Here is a 16113-nt window from a genome sequence, read left to right on the forward strand (position 1 = left end):
CAGAGAGACGAGACGATGAGAGAAGAGAAGAGCAGAGAGGAGCAGAGAAGAGAGGAGAGAGAAGAGAGAGAGAGAGAGAGAGAGAGAGAGAGAGAGAGAGAGAGGACTCAGTGAGAATAGCCTTGCTATTGAGAAAGGCCGCCGCAGGCAGACCTGGCTCTCATGAGAAGTCAGGCTATGTGCAACACTGCCCACAACATGAGGTGGAAACTGAGCTGCACTTCCTACCTCCTGCCCTTTCCCTTGTGTACTTTAACCATTTGTACATTGTTACAACACTGTATATATACATATAATATGACATTTGTAATGTCTTTATTGTTTTGAAACTTCTGTATGTGTAATGTTTACTGATAATTTTTATTGTTTATTTCACTTTTGTATATTACCTCACTTGCTTTGGCAATGTTAACACATGTTTCCCATGCCAATAAAGCCCCTTGAATTGAGTGAGTGTGAGAGTGAGAGAGAGTGAGAGAGAGATAGAGAGAGACTGAGAAAAATGTCTTTACCCCATATAGCCATGAAGATAGCAAAGAACACAGTTCCTCCATTGTCAAAGAGATGGGTCACCTGCAGAAACAGACAGAGGTAAATAAACAATTCCCTTGGGTTGTAATCAAGGGCTTGTAAGTAAACATTTCACGGTAAAGTCTACACTTGTTGTATTCGGCGCATGTGACAAATAAAGTTTGATTTGAATGTTTAAATGATGTATTCAATATAGACAAGTAAAATACAATAATTGTGTGTTATTAGTTTGAACACACTGTGTTTGTCTATTGTTGTGACTTAGATGACGATCAGATGAAATGTTATGACCAATTTATGCAAATATCCAGGTAATTCCAAAGGGTCAACATACTTTTTTCTTGCCACTGTAGCTTAGTATATAGCAGCAGTTCAGGGATGAGCTTCTATTCCAATTCAGAAAGTCAATCCTAATTCCACATTTTTCTCATTAACCACGTTTCCATTCACAGTTTTCAAGTCATATCGTATAAAAAAATAAAAATCATGACACCAGTGTTGGAAACAGGAAGTTTATGAATACAWTWWAAAAAWTCTRGCTCTTATCCATAATAATCTCATGATGTAGGCTATACCCAACACTGTATCTGCAAGCTGTTGGCTAGAGCGCACGTGCCAAGACCAGAATTGGCCCATTTGCTATTTAACACAACCYTTTTTGTGACAKAACTATCGSTAGAGTTGAYCATGTGATGGAGACACATTGACRTTTAGATTTTTATTTGGTACATGAAAACTTCWAAAATAAAAAATAAAAAGTATATTTTGTGTGCTACATGATCACGCTGATTTTTATCCTCAACAAGTCTATTTGGTGGAAACACACCACTGGTGGGAAAATGGGCATATTTCCTTTATGCGGATTCTAGAATATTCACATGAAAATCTGTCACCAATTGGATGGAAACCTAGCTATTGAAAAGTATTGGAATTTCCTGAATTGAAATGTAATAGGCCCCAAACCTAGTGGGATCCTCATGGACAGTACTTGCTAACAGTAATATTACTTCTGTTTAGTATAGTACTAGCTAACCGCAATAGTACTTCTGTTTACTACAGTACAGTACTGTTTACGACAGTACTAGAGCTACCAAGGTGGATAACAGAATAGAATAGCTTCATGGTCGTATTACTGACCTTTGCATAGACACAGCTGTCACTGAGTTTCCAGGGTTTGCAGTTCTGCTCACACATGGGACACATGATTGTCGTGTTGGCCTCACAGATCTCTTTACTGATGGGACAAAACAGACAGACTGATATTCATGTCTTTAAAACACATTAAAACACATTAAAAAGGACATGAAAAATCCCAACCGAAGGGGGGGGGGCTGCAAACTCTCTAGCGTAAACATTGGGCTTGTCGTTAGCTAGATCGCAAACTCTCAAGCATAAACATTGGGCTAGTCATTAGCTAGATCGCAAACTCTAGTGTAAACATTAGGCTCTATTGTTGCTAGTTAGCAACATATTGATGACTTGAATGGCACTCAGCTAACCAAGGATCATGTACTGTGAATATAATGTAGACCCACTGTTACACGATTACCGGTCATTCCACCTATGCATTTCACGCGCATTGACGATCCTAAAAACGGTTCTAAAATGGTGCATTTGACAAATAAGGTATAGTCTAGTAACACACAGAAAGCTCAGTGACTTCCTCTTAACAGAAACCATTAAAACTGCTTTCAAAACGCTATGTTTTCCACCACTGCATTAAGAATGTTGTAGCCTGGCTAGTGCATACTTCTCTCCTGAGGAAGACTTGGGCATGCATACTTCTCTCCCTGAGGTAATGAGGGCATGCATACTTCTCTCCTGAGGTAATGACTGGGCATGCACACTTCTCTTCCCTGAGTGATAATGACTGGGCATGCATACTTCTCCCTGTGAGGTAACACGACTGGGCATGCATACTTCTCTCCCTGTGAGGTAACGACTGGGTCGATACTTCTCTCCCTGTGAGGTAACGACTGGGCGTGCATACTTCTCTCCCTGAGGTAATCGACTGGGCATGCATACTTCTCTCCCTGTGAGGTAACGACTGGGCGTGCATACTTCTCTCCTGTTGAGGTAACGACTGGGCTGCATACTTCTCTCCCTGTGAGGTAACGACTGGGCTTGCATACTTCTCTCCCTGTGCAGGTAACGACTGGGCGTGCATACTCTCGTCCCTGTGAGGTAACGACTGGGCATGCAAACTTCTCTCCCTGTGAGGTAACGACTGGGCATGCATACTTCACTCTCTGTGAGGTAACGACTGGGCATGCATACTTCTCTCCCTGTGAGTAACGACTGGGCATGCATACTTCTCTCCCTGTGAGGTAATGACTGGGCATCCATACTTTCTCCCTGAGGTAATGACTGGGCGTGCATACTTCTCTCCCTGTGAGGTAACGACTGGGCGTGCATACTTCTCTCCCTGTGAGTAACGACTGGGCGTGCATACTTCTCTCGTGTGAGGTAACGACTGGGCGTGCATACTTCTCTCCCTGAGGTAACGACTGGCGTGCATACTTCTCTCCCTGTGAGGTAACGACTGGGCGTGCATACTTCTCTCCCTGAGGTAATGACTGGGCGTGCAATACTTCTCTCCTGTGAGGTAACGACTGGGCGTGCATACTTCTCTCCCTGTGAGTAATGACTGGCATCCCATAACTTCTCTCCCTGAGGTAATGAACTGGGCGTGCAATACTTCTCTCCCTGTGAGGTAATGACTGGGCATGCATACTTCTCTCTCTGTGAGGTAACGACTGGGCATGCATACTTCTCTCCCACTCACAATTTGAATCCGCCTCGATAGGAATATTATTTTCTCGCATAGAAAGCGACAGGCTGAACAATTAATAGGTCAACTATTCTACTATGGGAGTCTGATTTTGCTGTTGCTTACTAAAAAATGATCATTAGATAATTCAAATAACCAAAAGGTACTCGGTCTCAGCTCCGACCTGGCCTCCTCATTTGGATCATTGTGTTCAGGTCTCGTTCCCCGGCGGGAACACGGCCCATTTACCCCTGATGTGTCCTGACTGACCTGACTTGACTAGTGTCCATAGTAAGGAGTCCGTAGAGGAAGACGAAGCAGACCCCATCACAGCTGCAGGGATCAGCATGCCAGTGACTACCAGCCCAACCAGGCAAAGTAAGCCACAATCTTCTCCCCAAAGTAACGCCTGGAGAGGAAAAGTCTCAATGAATAAAATAGATTAGCAAAAGCTTGGCTGGGGTTGACTTTAAAAATCAGACCCGGCTGTATTCGCCTGGCAGGAAAAGTTCTTGTAAACCAACCAGGCAAGGTACAGGGCCGACCTTCCCTCTAAAGTAAAGCCGCCGTAGTGGCGATGACAAGTCCAATAGAGAGGAAATAGATTAGTAAAACTCCCGACAATGCATTGATTAATTTGGAGCAATTCAGACCCAGCTGTATTTGCCTAAAGGGCAACTCCATTAATATATGATGTATATATATAAGTAAGGTATATTATATAATATAAATGAGTATATATAAAGTATAGCTGTATTATATAATATAAATGAGTATATATATAGATGATATGTATATTATTTATATAATATAAGTAGTATATTATAAGTATGTAATATTATTATATAATATAGAATGAGTATAGTATATATATATAGTAATATTATATAATATAAATGAGTATATATATAAGTATAGTATATTATATAATATAATGAGTATAATATAGCAGTATAGTAAAAATTATATAATATAAATGAGTACAGTATATTACAGCACACCTATCATGTTTCCAGGTAGATGGACGAATGAAAAACAATTATAAAAAGTGACTAAACTCTCAGAACAGACGTGATCTTCGATGCACAACTAACAATTTTACTGCATCTCAACCACAACATTTTGTCCAATAGCCCTTCATCAGGAGTCCAACAAACTAATAAGATTAGGAAAAATCACTCACAGGTCTATTCTTGTTGAATCTTATAGTTGAATTTAATTGATCTATCACCTAGTTGGTGTATCTCACTTCGTTTATACTTCATTGTAGTGTACCAGTTGTGTTGTCATTTAACAGAGGTTAATGAAGCCCGTTCTAGTGTTATTTCGGAGGCGTTTGTTTCATTACATGAGGAAATGAATTGTCCCGGTTGTTTCCATCTTGGGAACTTTGTTTTCTTATACAGATGAATATTGCTATAGTCCTTTTTCTACAGTTAGAAGACCGTTGTTGGTTTCATACAGATAATATGATAGTATCCTATTATCCTCGTTGTTTTTGTGTTCCATTACTAGAGGAAAGACCCGTTGATATTTGGGTCTTTTCCATTACACCAGTAGGAACGTTGTGTTTCATCATAGAAAAGCACTGGATATACAGAGAAAGAGAACCTGTGTTCAATAGAATAAGCCCGTTTTATTTTCATAAAGAGAAACCCAGTTGTGTGTGTCATTCAAAGGGAAGACTTTTGTATCTCCGTATGAGATAAGTAAGTCCCTTTGTTTTCTCAGAGGGACAGTTTGTGTTGATCATAACGAAAAGTGAACGCGTATGCATAGCGGAAGAGCCTTGTTAGATACAGAGATGTCCTCCGTGTGTTTTCTTACTGTCAGAGTTAAAAGCCTTTGTCATACATAGGTATAATGGAATAGCCTCGTGTTTGTTTCATACGAGTGAAGATCAGCTATGTGTATCATTCAATACGGAGGAAGTTGCTTCTCGTTGTGTTCATACAGAGGAAAAGAAGCCCCGTTGTGTTTCATACAGAGGAAAGAAGCCCCGTTGTGTTTCATACAGAGGAAGAAGCCCGCCGTTGTGTTCTACATACAGAGGAAAGAAGCCCAGTTGTGTTTCAACATAGAAAAAAGACCTGTTTGTTTCCATACAGAGGAAGAACCCCGTTGTGTTTCATACAGAGGAAGAAGCCCCGTTGTGTTTCATACAGAAAAAGAAGCCCCGTTGTGTTTCATACAGAGAAAAAAGCCCCGTTGTGTTTCATACAGAGAAAAGAAAGCCCCTTGGTGGTTCATAACAGAGAAAAGCAAGGCCCCGTTGTGTTCATACAAAAGATAAGAAGCCCCGTTGTGTTTTCATACAGAGGAAAGAAGCCCCGTTGTGTTCATACAGGGTATTTTTTTTTTTTGTTTCGGGGGCGGGGCTGGTGTTTTGGTTTTACGTGTATGTGTATATATTGATAGTCTCCTATGTTTGTTTGTTCATATCTATTTAGAGTTTCGTTATATTTGTATTATGTTTCCTTTTCTCGTTTGTTTTCTATATCTAGTTAGGTAAATCTAGTATAATGCTTCTGTTTTGTGTATCATATCTTTATTGATGTGAAATGTATTTCTCTCCTTTTGTTTGTTTTCTATTATCTATGTATGTGATTATGTATATGCTGTATCATCTTCTGGTGTATGGTTGTTTATACTTATTATGTAGTATTTTAGATAGTTCTCTTTTATTCACGCGTTTGTGTGTTCTACATGTAGGTATATGTATATGCTCTTCTTGCGTGGTGTGTTTCTATGTATCTATGTATGGTTATATGAAGATTGTTTTCTCTCTCTTGTGTGTTTTTTTTATTTTTTTGTTTTCATTTACAGTTATGTAAGGTAAGAGTTTCTCTTCTCGTGTGTGTGTTTTCATTTTACATATTAGTTGATAATGTAAATTGTCTTTATTTTCTTATCTCTTGTTTGTGGTTGTCTTGTTTACTTAGAGGTTATGTGTAGTGTCCCTCTGTTTGTGTCTATTTATCAGATGGATATTGTTGTATAGCTCTTTCCGTGTGTGGATTCTAGTATCATGAGCGATATGTGTTATGTTTTCTCTCCGTTTTTTGTTGGTGTTAGTTTTTTCATGTATGGAATTATGTGTATATGTCTTTTTCTCGTTGTTGTTTGTCTACTAGAGTGTATATGGTTTATTAGTTTTTTCTCTCTCTGTGTTGTTTGTTCTGTTATGTACTATGTAGGCTAGTTATAGTCTCCTGTGTGTGTTGTGCTATTTATCATGCTGGTATATATTGTATAGTCGCTTGTCCTTGCATGGTGTGTAGGTGTCGTGTGGTGTGTCTATTATCTAATGTAGTGTGATTTTGTAGCCTTTCTCGTGTGTTTTTCTATGATTCTTTATGAGGTATATGTTATAGTCCATGTTGGGTTCACTTATATCTATATATTTTGTGTTTTATGTATACTGCTCTCAGTTTGTGCTGTCTTTTGTCATATTTACTATGTTATGGATATATGGAGCTTCTTCAGTCTTGTTTCACAGATTCTCTATGTATTCTGGTTTAATGTATTAGTCCTCATAGTTTGTGTGTTCATTACTTTATATGGAATATGAATGTCGCTCTTCCATGTGGTATGTTTTCTAATACAATTGTTAGGTATATGTATTGTTGTATCTGTCACTAGTTGTTTTCTTATATCTAGTTATGTTAATATATTGGATAGCCTTTGTCTCTAGTATGTGTCTTCAGTTATCAAGTAGTGTACTTATATTGTGTTTATGTCTTCTTCATGTTGTGTCTGTTTTCATTAATGATGGTGAGTAATGTTCTAGTTTTTTGTTGGTCTTTTGTGTTTTCATTACATCGTTTTATGTGTGTACTATGTTTAATGTTTCTTGTTCTGTTTTGTTTGTTCTATCTTATCATGTTATGGTGTATAGTTTTGTTATATGCTGCTCTGTGTGTCTTTCTTGTTCTAGATCTATCTGGTGTGATAATTGTAAACCTCTGTGTTTTTGTTTGTTTTATTGTCTACTATAGTTAGTTGTATTTAGTGATTCTCAGTTGTTGTTTTCATTATTAGTATGTGGTTTTATAGTTATCTTATTGCTTCCTCTATGTTGGTGTTTATCTATCGTATAGGTAAAGATATGTTCACCTATGTTGTATATCTATAGATATTATATGTTCCTCTATTTTTGTATCTATATTATTCTCTTGTACTTCTACTGATTTCTGTTGGTTTGTATCGTTTAATAATGTATTTGGTTGTATCTCTGTTATCATGACCTCTATGTTTCTTGTTAAATTGATTGTATGTATTAGTTTCTCTAATTTGGTATCCTTGTTCTATTTTAAGACCAGTTACTCGGTCGAGACCGGTAACATTGGACCGGGTCTTGACTACGTTTATTTTGGTTCTATTTTCTTTTTTTCTTCTTCTTGGTTTATTATTTTTTTTTTTTTGTTTTCTTTTTTTTTTTTTTTTTATTTATTTTTTTTTGGTATATTTCTCTTGTGTTCTGACCTAGTTATGGGTCGACGGTACATTGGACCGGTTCTGACCTAGTTATGGGTCGACCGGTACATTGGACCGGTTCTGACCTAGTTATGGGTCGACTCGTACATTGGACCGGTTTCGACCTAGTTATGGGTCGACTGGTACATTGGACCGGTTCAGACCTAGTTATGGGTCGACTGGTACATTGACCGGTTCAGACCTAGTTATGGGTCGACTGGTACATTGGACCGGTTCAGACCTAGTTATGGGTCGACTGGTACATTGGACCGCGGTTCAGACCTAGTTATGGGTCGACTGGTACATTGGACCGGTTCAGACCTAGTTATGGGTCGACTGGTACATTGGACCGGTTTCAGACCTAGTTATGGGTCGACTGGTACATTGGACGGTTCTGACCTAGTTTATGGTCGACTGAACATTTGGACCGGTTCAGACCTAGTATGGGTCGACTGGTACATTGGACCGGTTCAGACCTAGTTATGGTCTGCTGTGTTTAATTTAGATAGAACTCCTGAGAAGGGAACTTTGCTCTGGGGTACCCTGTGGAGGTTCTTATTCACACCACCACACACACACACAACACACACACACACACACACACACACACCACACACACACACAACACACACACACACACACACACACCACACACACACACACAACACACAACACACACACACACACACACACACACACACACACACAAAAAGGGTTCTTCGGCTGTTCCCATAGGAGAACCCTTTTTGGTTACATGTAGAACCTTCTGTGGAAAGGGTTCTACCTGGAACCAAAATGGGTTCTTCAAATGGTTCTCCTATGGGAACAGCCGAAGAACCCTTATAAAATTTTAGATAGCACTATTTTTATTTTATTTCTAAGAGTGCACTGAAACCAACCACCGCCCACACGCATGCTACGGAACTGAACACACGACCACACACCCACCAACACACACAACCACACATCACCAACCAACACGGCATAAGGCACACCACCACCTACCTGATAAGGTCGAGAGGCTGGTACTTGTACCACATGCCCCAGCGAGCCCACCTCTCGTACAGCAGGTGTCTGTGGTTCTGGGCACCGTGGGTCTCAATAGGGTGTCGGCTCCTATAGCCACCCTGGAACACAAGGACACAGAGAATGAATCCTATTCCAATCCTATTTTTATTTAGATTATTTCATTAACCTAAATGTTATTTCAAGTTATCCCTTTGGAGCGCAATAACACATTGCTWGGCACTAGATGCCTTTAATTGACCAATTTATATGCAAGTCAGGCATATTTTTAACAATGTGTTATTGCGCTCCAAAGGGATAACTTGAAATAACAATAACAATAACATTCATTAAATAATCTAAAGAAAACTATATTGTTATTTATCAGCCTATGTGGTTGTAAGTATTTAGGTATATCATGTGAAATAAGGCTCTTGTGAAATCATTTTCAAAAGCATGTAGGTCTAGACTATTTCTGGATTGATTATATAGAAATATTAAAATATTATTTCAAGAGAATGACTAGAGCATTCCAGGTGAAGCTGGTTAAGAGAATTCCAAGAGTGTGCAAAGCTGTCATCAAGGCACAGGGAGGCTACTCTGAAGAATCTCAAATATAAAATATATTTTGATTTGTTTAACACTTTATTTGGTTACTACATGATTCCATATGTGTTATTTCATAGTTGTGATGTCTTCACTATTATTCTACAATGTAGAAAATAGTAAAAATAAAGAAAAACCCTTGAATGAGCAGGTGTTCTAAAACTTTTGACTGGTACTGTACACATATTACCTAAATGACCTCGACTAACCTGTTTACCCCTGCACATTGACTCGGTACCGGTACCCCCTGTATATAGCCTCGTTATTGTTATTTTATTGTTGCTTTTTTATTTTTTGACTTTAATTTATTTAGTAAATATTTTTTTCAAAACTCTTATCTTTCTTAAAACGGCATGGTGCGTTAAGGGCTTGTAAGTAAACATTTCACGGTAAGGTCTACCTACACCTGTTGTATTCGGCGCACGTGACAAATAAAAWTAAGATTTTAATATCATTATAACGACGTTCGTACCTCGTGTGGAGGAAATGCAGCCTCGTATGTTCCATTGCCCAATAACCTGTTGACACCTAGAATAGAAGAAAAACACATAACATCGTCTTGCAGAACCAGAGTAGACTGGAAATATGTTAGAATTCAAAACATTACTTTCCCTTCCCAAGACTCAAAATACATTGCTAGACCCCAATCATCATTAGACAGAGGCCACCACTGAGGATTCTATCTAAAGCTACCACAGTTCTAATAACGATTATTACATTGCATTATATAAACAGAGAAGGTCAATGACGAGCTAGTTATGTTCGATGGCATTAGCCCCGCCCACAATCAAGGCAAAGCTAGGTCTACATATACTGCTACAGGTATTCAACAGTCTTGGAGGAAATTCCAGTTTTTTAAATTTTTTATTTAACTAGGCAAGTCAGTTATTAAGAAAACATTCTTATTTACAATGACGGCCTAGGAACAGTGCCTTGTTCAGGGGCAGAACGACAGATTTTTTACTCCCGTGTGGCTCAGTTGGTAGAGCATGGCGCTTGCAACGCCAGGGTTGTGGGTTCATTCCCCACGGGGGGACCAGGATGAATATGTATGAACTTTCCAATTTGTAAGTCGCTCTGGATAAGAGCGTCTGCTAAATGACTTAAATGTTAAATGTTAAATGTTTACCTTGTAAAAAAGGGATTCGATCTAGCAACCTTTTGGTTTATACAGTGCATTTGGAAAGTATTCAGACCCCTCAACTTTTTTCCACACCACCCCCCCAAAGAATTCTCCCTCATTAATCTACACACAATACCCCATAATGACAAAGCAAAAAACAGGATTTTAGAATTGTTTAATCCATTTTAGAATAAGGCTGTAACATAACAAAATGTGGAAAAAGTCAAGGGGTCTGAATACTTTCCGAACACACTGAACAAAAATATAAAAACGCAACATTCCACAATTTCAAACATTTTACAGCGTTACAGTTCATAAAAGGAAATCAGTCAATTGAAATAAATAAATGAGGCCCTAATTTATGGATTTCACATGACCCCTTTGTTTCAGATGGGTTCGTGGCGATACTGTGAAGCAGCCGGGGAAGATACTGCGAGACACTGGGGCAGCCTAGTCCTTGATTTTAGAGGGTGTTTTGCCTTTGTCTGACAGTTCAGCAGCTGGTTACAGTGTGTTTAGTACAAGTCGTGGAGATGGGTTGCATAGAAGCTCCTTTGTATAACGTGGAACTCGATTCTGATCTTATTTCTGGTTCCATTGTCGTTGGAGTGAGGCCTAGCCTACCGGTGAACGGGGTCTCATTCATTTTGGGAAACGATTTGGCTGGAGGGAAGGTCGTTTGTAAGAAACCCAGAGTAGAGGAACCTGATGGGTTTTAGTGTTGAGGAAGTCAGCGATCCAACCATGGTGAGCAAGTTTAGTGTTGAGGAGGAAGTCAGCGATCCCACCATGGTGAGCAAGTTTAGTGTTGAGGAGGAAGTCAGCGATCCCACCATGGTGAGCAAGTNAGTGTTGAGGAGGAAGTCAGCGATCCCACCATGGTGAGCAAGTTCAGTGTTGAGGAGGAAGTCAGCGATCCCACCATGGTGAGCAAGTTTGGTGTTGAGGAAGTCAGCGATCCCACCATGGTGAGCAAGTTTAGTGTTGAGGAGGAAGTCAGCGATCCCACCATGGTGAGCAAGTTTGGTGTAGAGGATGAAGTCAGCGATCCCACCATGGTGAGCAAGTTTGTAGGACCGCTGAAGGAAAAGAGGGTTCTAGAGTTTACATTTTGAAGTCTAGGAAGCAGCTGAACAGAGTAAAGATGTTCCCCTCTCCCCTTTTTTTTGCTGAGATACGTCCAGAGGAGGAGTTTGATAAAGTCTGTGGAGGTTACTTTTGACAGAGATGGTGTTCTAATGAGGAAATGGTATTCTCACGCCACGCCTGGGAAAAACTATTGGTCCAGTGTATCTCACKTTGTCGCTCCAATTACGCTTCGACAAGAGATACTGAGGTTGTCTCCCGACGGTAGTATGGCAGGCCATKTTGGGATCAACAASARGTATGACCGTATCTTGTGTAACTTCTTCTGCCCTGGTCTGAAACAGGATATTGTATCTTACTGTACATCTTGTATCTTACTGTTTGCCACCAGACGGGTAAACCGAACCAAGCTGTACCGGTCACACCTTTGCAGCCTATTCCTGCTTTTGACAAACCTATCAGCAGGGTTCTGYTGGACTGTGTTGGTCCTTTGCCCAAAGCAAAGAGTGGTAACCAGTTTCTCTTGACCATWATGTYCGCTGCCACTCGTTTTCCTGAGGCCARTCCACTGAGGTAAAATCAGAGCGCCCAGTATCGTTAAGGCCCTGTAATTCTTTTCAACGTTTGGACTTCCGCGGGTAGTGCAATCGGACCACGCTTCGAATATTATGTCAAAGGCCTCCCAGCAAGTGCTACAGCACTTGGGTGTTACCCATTGCCCCTCTTGTGCCCTACCACCTAGAGTCTTAAGGTGATCTTGAGAGGTTATTAGATTATCACGTTTATGTTGAGAGTTTACTCCTTTGAGTTTGAGAAAGATTGGGATGAACAGGGGCCTCTTGTGCTGTTTGCAGTGTGGGAGGTTATTCASGAATTTCTCGGTTTTAGTCTTAATTAGCTCGTGTTCGGGACATCATGTCAGATTCGTTTGATCTTGCTGAGAGAGAGAGAGGTTGTTGCAGGGCAAAACCTTAAATAAAAAAACTGAACTGTTTGAAGCACGTTAGCTCTTTTCGATACAGATTGCACCTGGGAGAAACTGGAGAAGGCGCAAATGAAAATGAAATCGAAAAGGCCCAAAACCGCACTTTCGATGTGAGTTGACCAAGTCCTGGTTATGTTACCCGTTGCGAGCTCACTTTTCAGGCCCTTACCCCATAGTGAATAGTAATAAATACATCTGGATTACATCATCGCCACACCGGAGCACAGAGACAAAAAAAACTGGCTGTGTCATGTCAACATGTTGAAACCATACTTCATCCGCTACGATCGGAGAAGTCGGTGGAAACCGGTATGTTCTGCCTGTGGCCACTGCTGTCACTGTAGAATATAGTCTTCCTCAAGAGCACGAGGAAAGCTCAATACAACCGTCCTTCAAAAGAACTACACTGGACTTTATGCAAACTGGAAAKTACATATCCTGAGGCGGCATTTATTGTAGCTGGGGATTTTTAACAAAGCAAATTTGAGTAAAACCCTACCAACACATTGACTGTAGTACTCGCCCTGGTAAATCATTGAACCACTGCTACTCAACTTTCCGCTACCAAGGACTGTGGGCTCTCGCAAGGCTGCCGGCCCAAATGGCATCCCTAGCCGCGTCCTCAGAGCGTGCGCAGACCAGCTGATTGGAGTMTTTACYGACATGTTCAATCTCTCCTTATCCCAGTCTGCTGTCCCCACTCCCACCAGTATCACTCACTTCTGTCATCAMGAAGTGCTTTGAGAGGCTAGTTAAGGATCATATCACCTCTACCTTATCGGACACCTCAGACCCACTTCAATTTGCTTACRGCCCCAATATATCCACAGAAGATTAACTCGCCATCGCGCTGCACACRGCCCTATTCCCATCTGGACAAGAGGAATACCTATGTAAGAATGCTGTTCATTGACTAKAGCTCAGCATTCAACACCATAGTACCCTCCYAACTCATCATTAAGCTGGAGGCCCTGGGTCTGAACCCCGCCCTGTGCAACTGGGTCCTGGACTTCCTGACGGCCGCCCCCTAGTAGTAGGCCTGATTACAAAAAATGACGAGAAAACCTACAGGGAGGAGGTGAGGGCCCTGGGAGAGTGGTGCCAGGAAAATAACCTCTCACTCAATGTCAAAGGAGCTGATCGTGGACTTCAGGAAACAGCAGAGGGAGCACGCCCCCTATCCACATCYACGGGACTGCAGTGGAGAAGGWGCGAAGCTTCAAGTTCCTCGGCGTACACATCATGGACAAACTGAAATGGTCCACCCATACAGACAGTGTGGTGAAGAAGGCACAACACCATCTCTTCAACCTCAGCAGACTAAAGAAATTTGGCTTGGCCTCTAAAACCCTCACAAACTTTTACAGATGCACAATTGAGAGCATCCTGTTGGGCTGTATCACTGCCTGGTCTGCAGCATTGAAGGTCCCCAACAACACAGTGGCTTCCATCCATTCTGAAATAGAAGTTTGGAACCACCAAGACTCTTCCTAGAGCTGGCCGCTTGGCCAAACTGATCAATCGGGGGAGAAGAGCCTTGGTCAGGGAGGTGACCAAGAACCCGATGGTCACTCTGACAGAGCTACAGTTCCTCTGTAGAGATGAGAGAACCTTCCAGAAGGACAACCATCTCTGCAGCACTTCCGTTATGGTACAGTGGCCAGACGGAAGCCACTCCTCAGTAAAAGGCACATGACAGCCCGCTTGGAGTAAAAGTCACCTAGGACTCTGACCATGAGGAACAAGATTCTCTGGTCTAAATAAACCAAGCTTGAACTCTTTGGCCTGAATACCAAGCATCACATCTGGAGGAAACCTGGCACCATACTTACGGTGAAGCATGATGGTTGCAGCATCATGCTGTGGGGATGTTTTTCAGCGGCAAGGACTGGGAGACTAGTCAGGATCGAGGGAAAGATGAACGGAGCAAAGTACAGAGAGATCCTTGGTGAAAACCTTCTTCAGAGAGCTCAGGACCTCAGACTTGGGTGAAGGTTCACCTTTCAACAGGACAACAACCCTAAGCACACAGCCAAGACAACGCAGGAGTGGCTTTGGGAAAGGTCAATTAATGTCCTTGAGTGGCCCAGCCAGAGCCCGGACTTGAACCTGATCGAACATCTCTGGAAAGACCTGAAAATAGCTGTGCAGCGACGCTCCCCATCCAACCTGACAGAGCTTGAGAGGATCTGCAGAGAAGAATGGGAGAAAATCCCCAAAGGTGTGCCAAGCTTGTAGCGTCATAGCCAAGAAGACTCAATGCTGTAATCACTGACAAAGGTGGTTCAACAAAGTACAGAGTAAAGGGTCTGAATACTTATGTAAAAGTGATATTTAAGTGTATTATTTTTAATACATTAGTAAAAATTTCTAAAACAAATTTTTCCTTTGTCATTATGGGGTATTGTGTGTAGATTGAAAAGGGGGAAAAAACMATTTAATCAATTTTAGAATAAGGCTGTAACGTAACAAAATGTGGAAAAAGTCAAGGGGTCTGAATACTTTCTGAATGCACTGTAGATAGATAGCGTAGCTCCGTACCCATCTTAGARTTCCCGTCCTCATACTTGGTGCGTTGGAGAACATGGTGGACTATTCTGCTTCTGGTGGAGTTGGAGAAGAACGTCTGTCTGTTGTTGATGGTAAAACTGAGAAAAGAAAGTAAAACCAACAAAATGTCAGCATTATTATGTTATAGTATATCATCCATATAACTGAAGAGAGAACCAACTGTCACTCTTACTCCTGCTCCCTCCCTCCGACGTCAGCGGTCTACTAACCACCGGTCCTGGCAACCCACATTGCGCACACCTGGCAACCCACATTACACACACCTGCTCCCCCATTATTACACACACCTGGTCATCATTTTCTCCTTGATTACTCCCCCTTTAATTAGCCCTCAGTTGTCATCGGTCATTAGGTGTTATTGTTTCCTCTCACGTTCAGTACGCTTCTCGTGTTAATTCATTTGTATCGTTTCATTATTATAAGTCAGCACCTGCTTCCTGACTCCCGGCGTATAGGTCACACCAACAAAAAGCATTATTATGACACACAGTATATCACCCATCAAACTGAGGAGAGAAGTGGAAACCAACAAGCTCTTTGTTAAGGCATTCAACAGTCAATCATATGCTTAAAAAAAATTACTTTACATCTAATATCGCCACTAAATTAGGGATTTCCAGGACCAAATGTCAGTAATTAGATTAAATGCTGCACAGAGAGCAAAAAAGCAATAACTCTTTATTTTTGTTTTATCCAAGAACAAAAGCTGTAAAAGAGATAAGGAGATTAAACCAAACTGGCAGAGAAACATGTAAATGAGTTGAATTACTGACTTCCAACAAAAAGAGAGAGTTTGCATAAAGAAAGGGGGAGTTGTCGTAACAGAGAGCGTAAAGAAAGGGGGAGTTGTCGTAACAGAGAGTGTAAAGAAAGGGGGAGTTGTCGTAACAGAGAGCGTAAAGAAAGGGGGAGTTGTCGTAAAAGAGACCGTAAAGAAAGGGGGAGTTGTCGTAACAGAGA

General features: G+C 41.1%; 1 protein-coding gene across 1 annotated transcript in view; it reads right to left on the reverse strand.

Annotated features, from left to right (window-relative positions):
- The window catches only part of LOC112073299 (anoctamin-3-like), a 71446-nt gene that overhangs the window by 38768 nt on the left and 16565 nt on the right, over positions 1-16113 (reverse strand). The window contains 8 exon segments of the mRNA XM_070440096.1: positions 513-573; positions 1669-1765; positions 3572-3621; positions 3624-3659; positions 3662-3710; positions 8783-8904; positions 9861-9916; positions 15124-15230. Of these exon segments, the coding sequence (XP_070296197.1) occupies positions 513-573; positions 1669-1765; positions 3572-3621; positions 3624-3659; positions 3662-3710; positions 8783-8904; positions 9861-9916; positions 15124-15230 (578 nt within the window).

The sequence above is a fragment of the Salvelinus sp. IW2-2015 genome, unplaced genomic scaffold (assembly GCF_002910315.2).
Source record: "Salvelinus sp. IW2-2015 unplaced genomic scaffold, ASM291031v2 Un_scaffold2213, whole genome shotgun sequence".
Taxonomy (NCBI): domain Eukaryota; kingdom Metazoa; phylum Chordata; class Actinopteri; order Salmoniformes; family Salmonidae; genus Salvelinus; species Salvelinus sp. IW2-2015.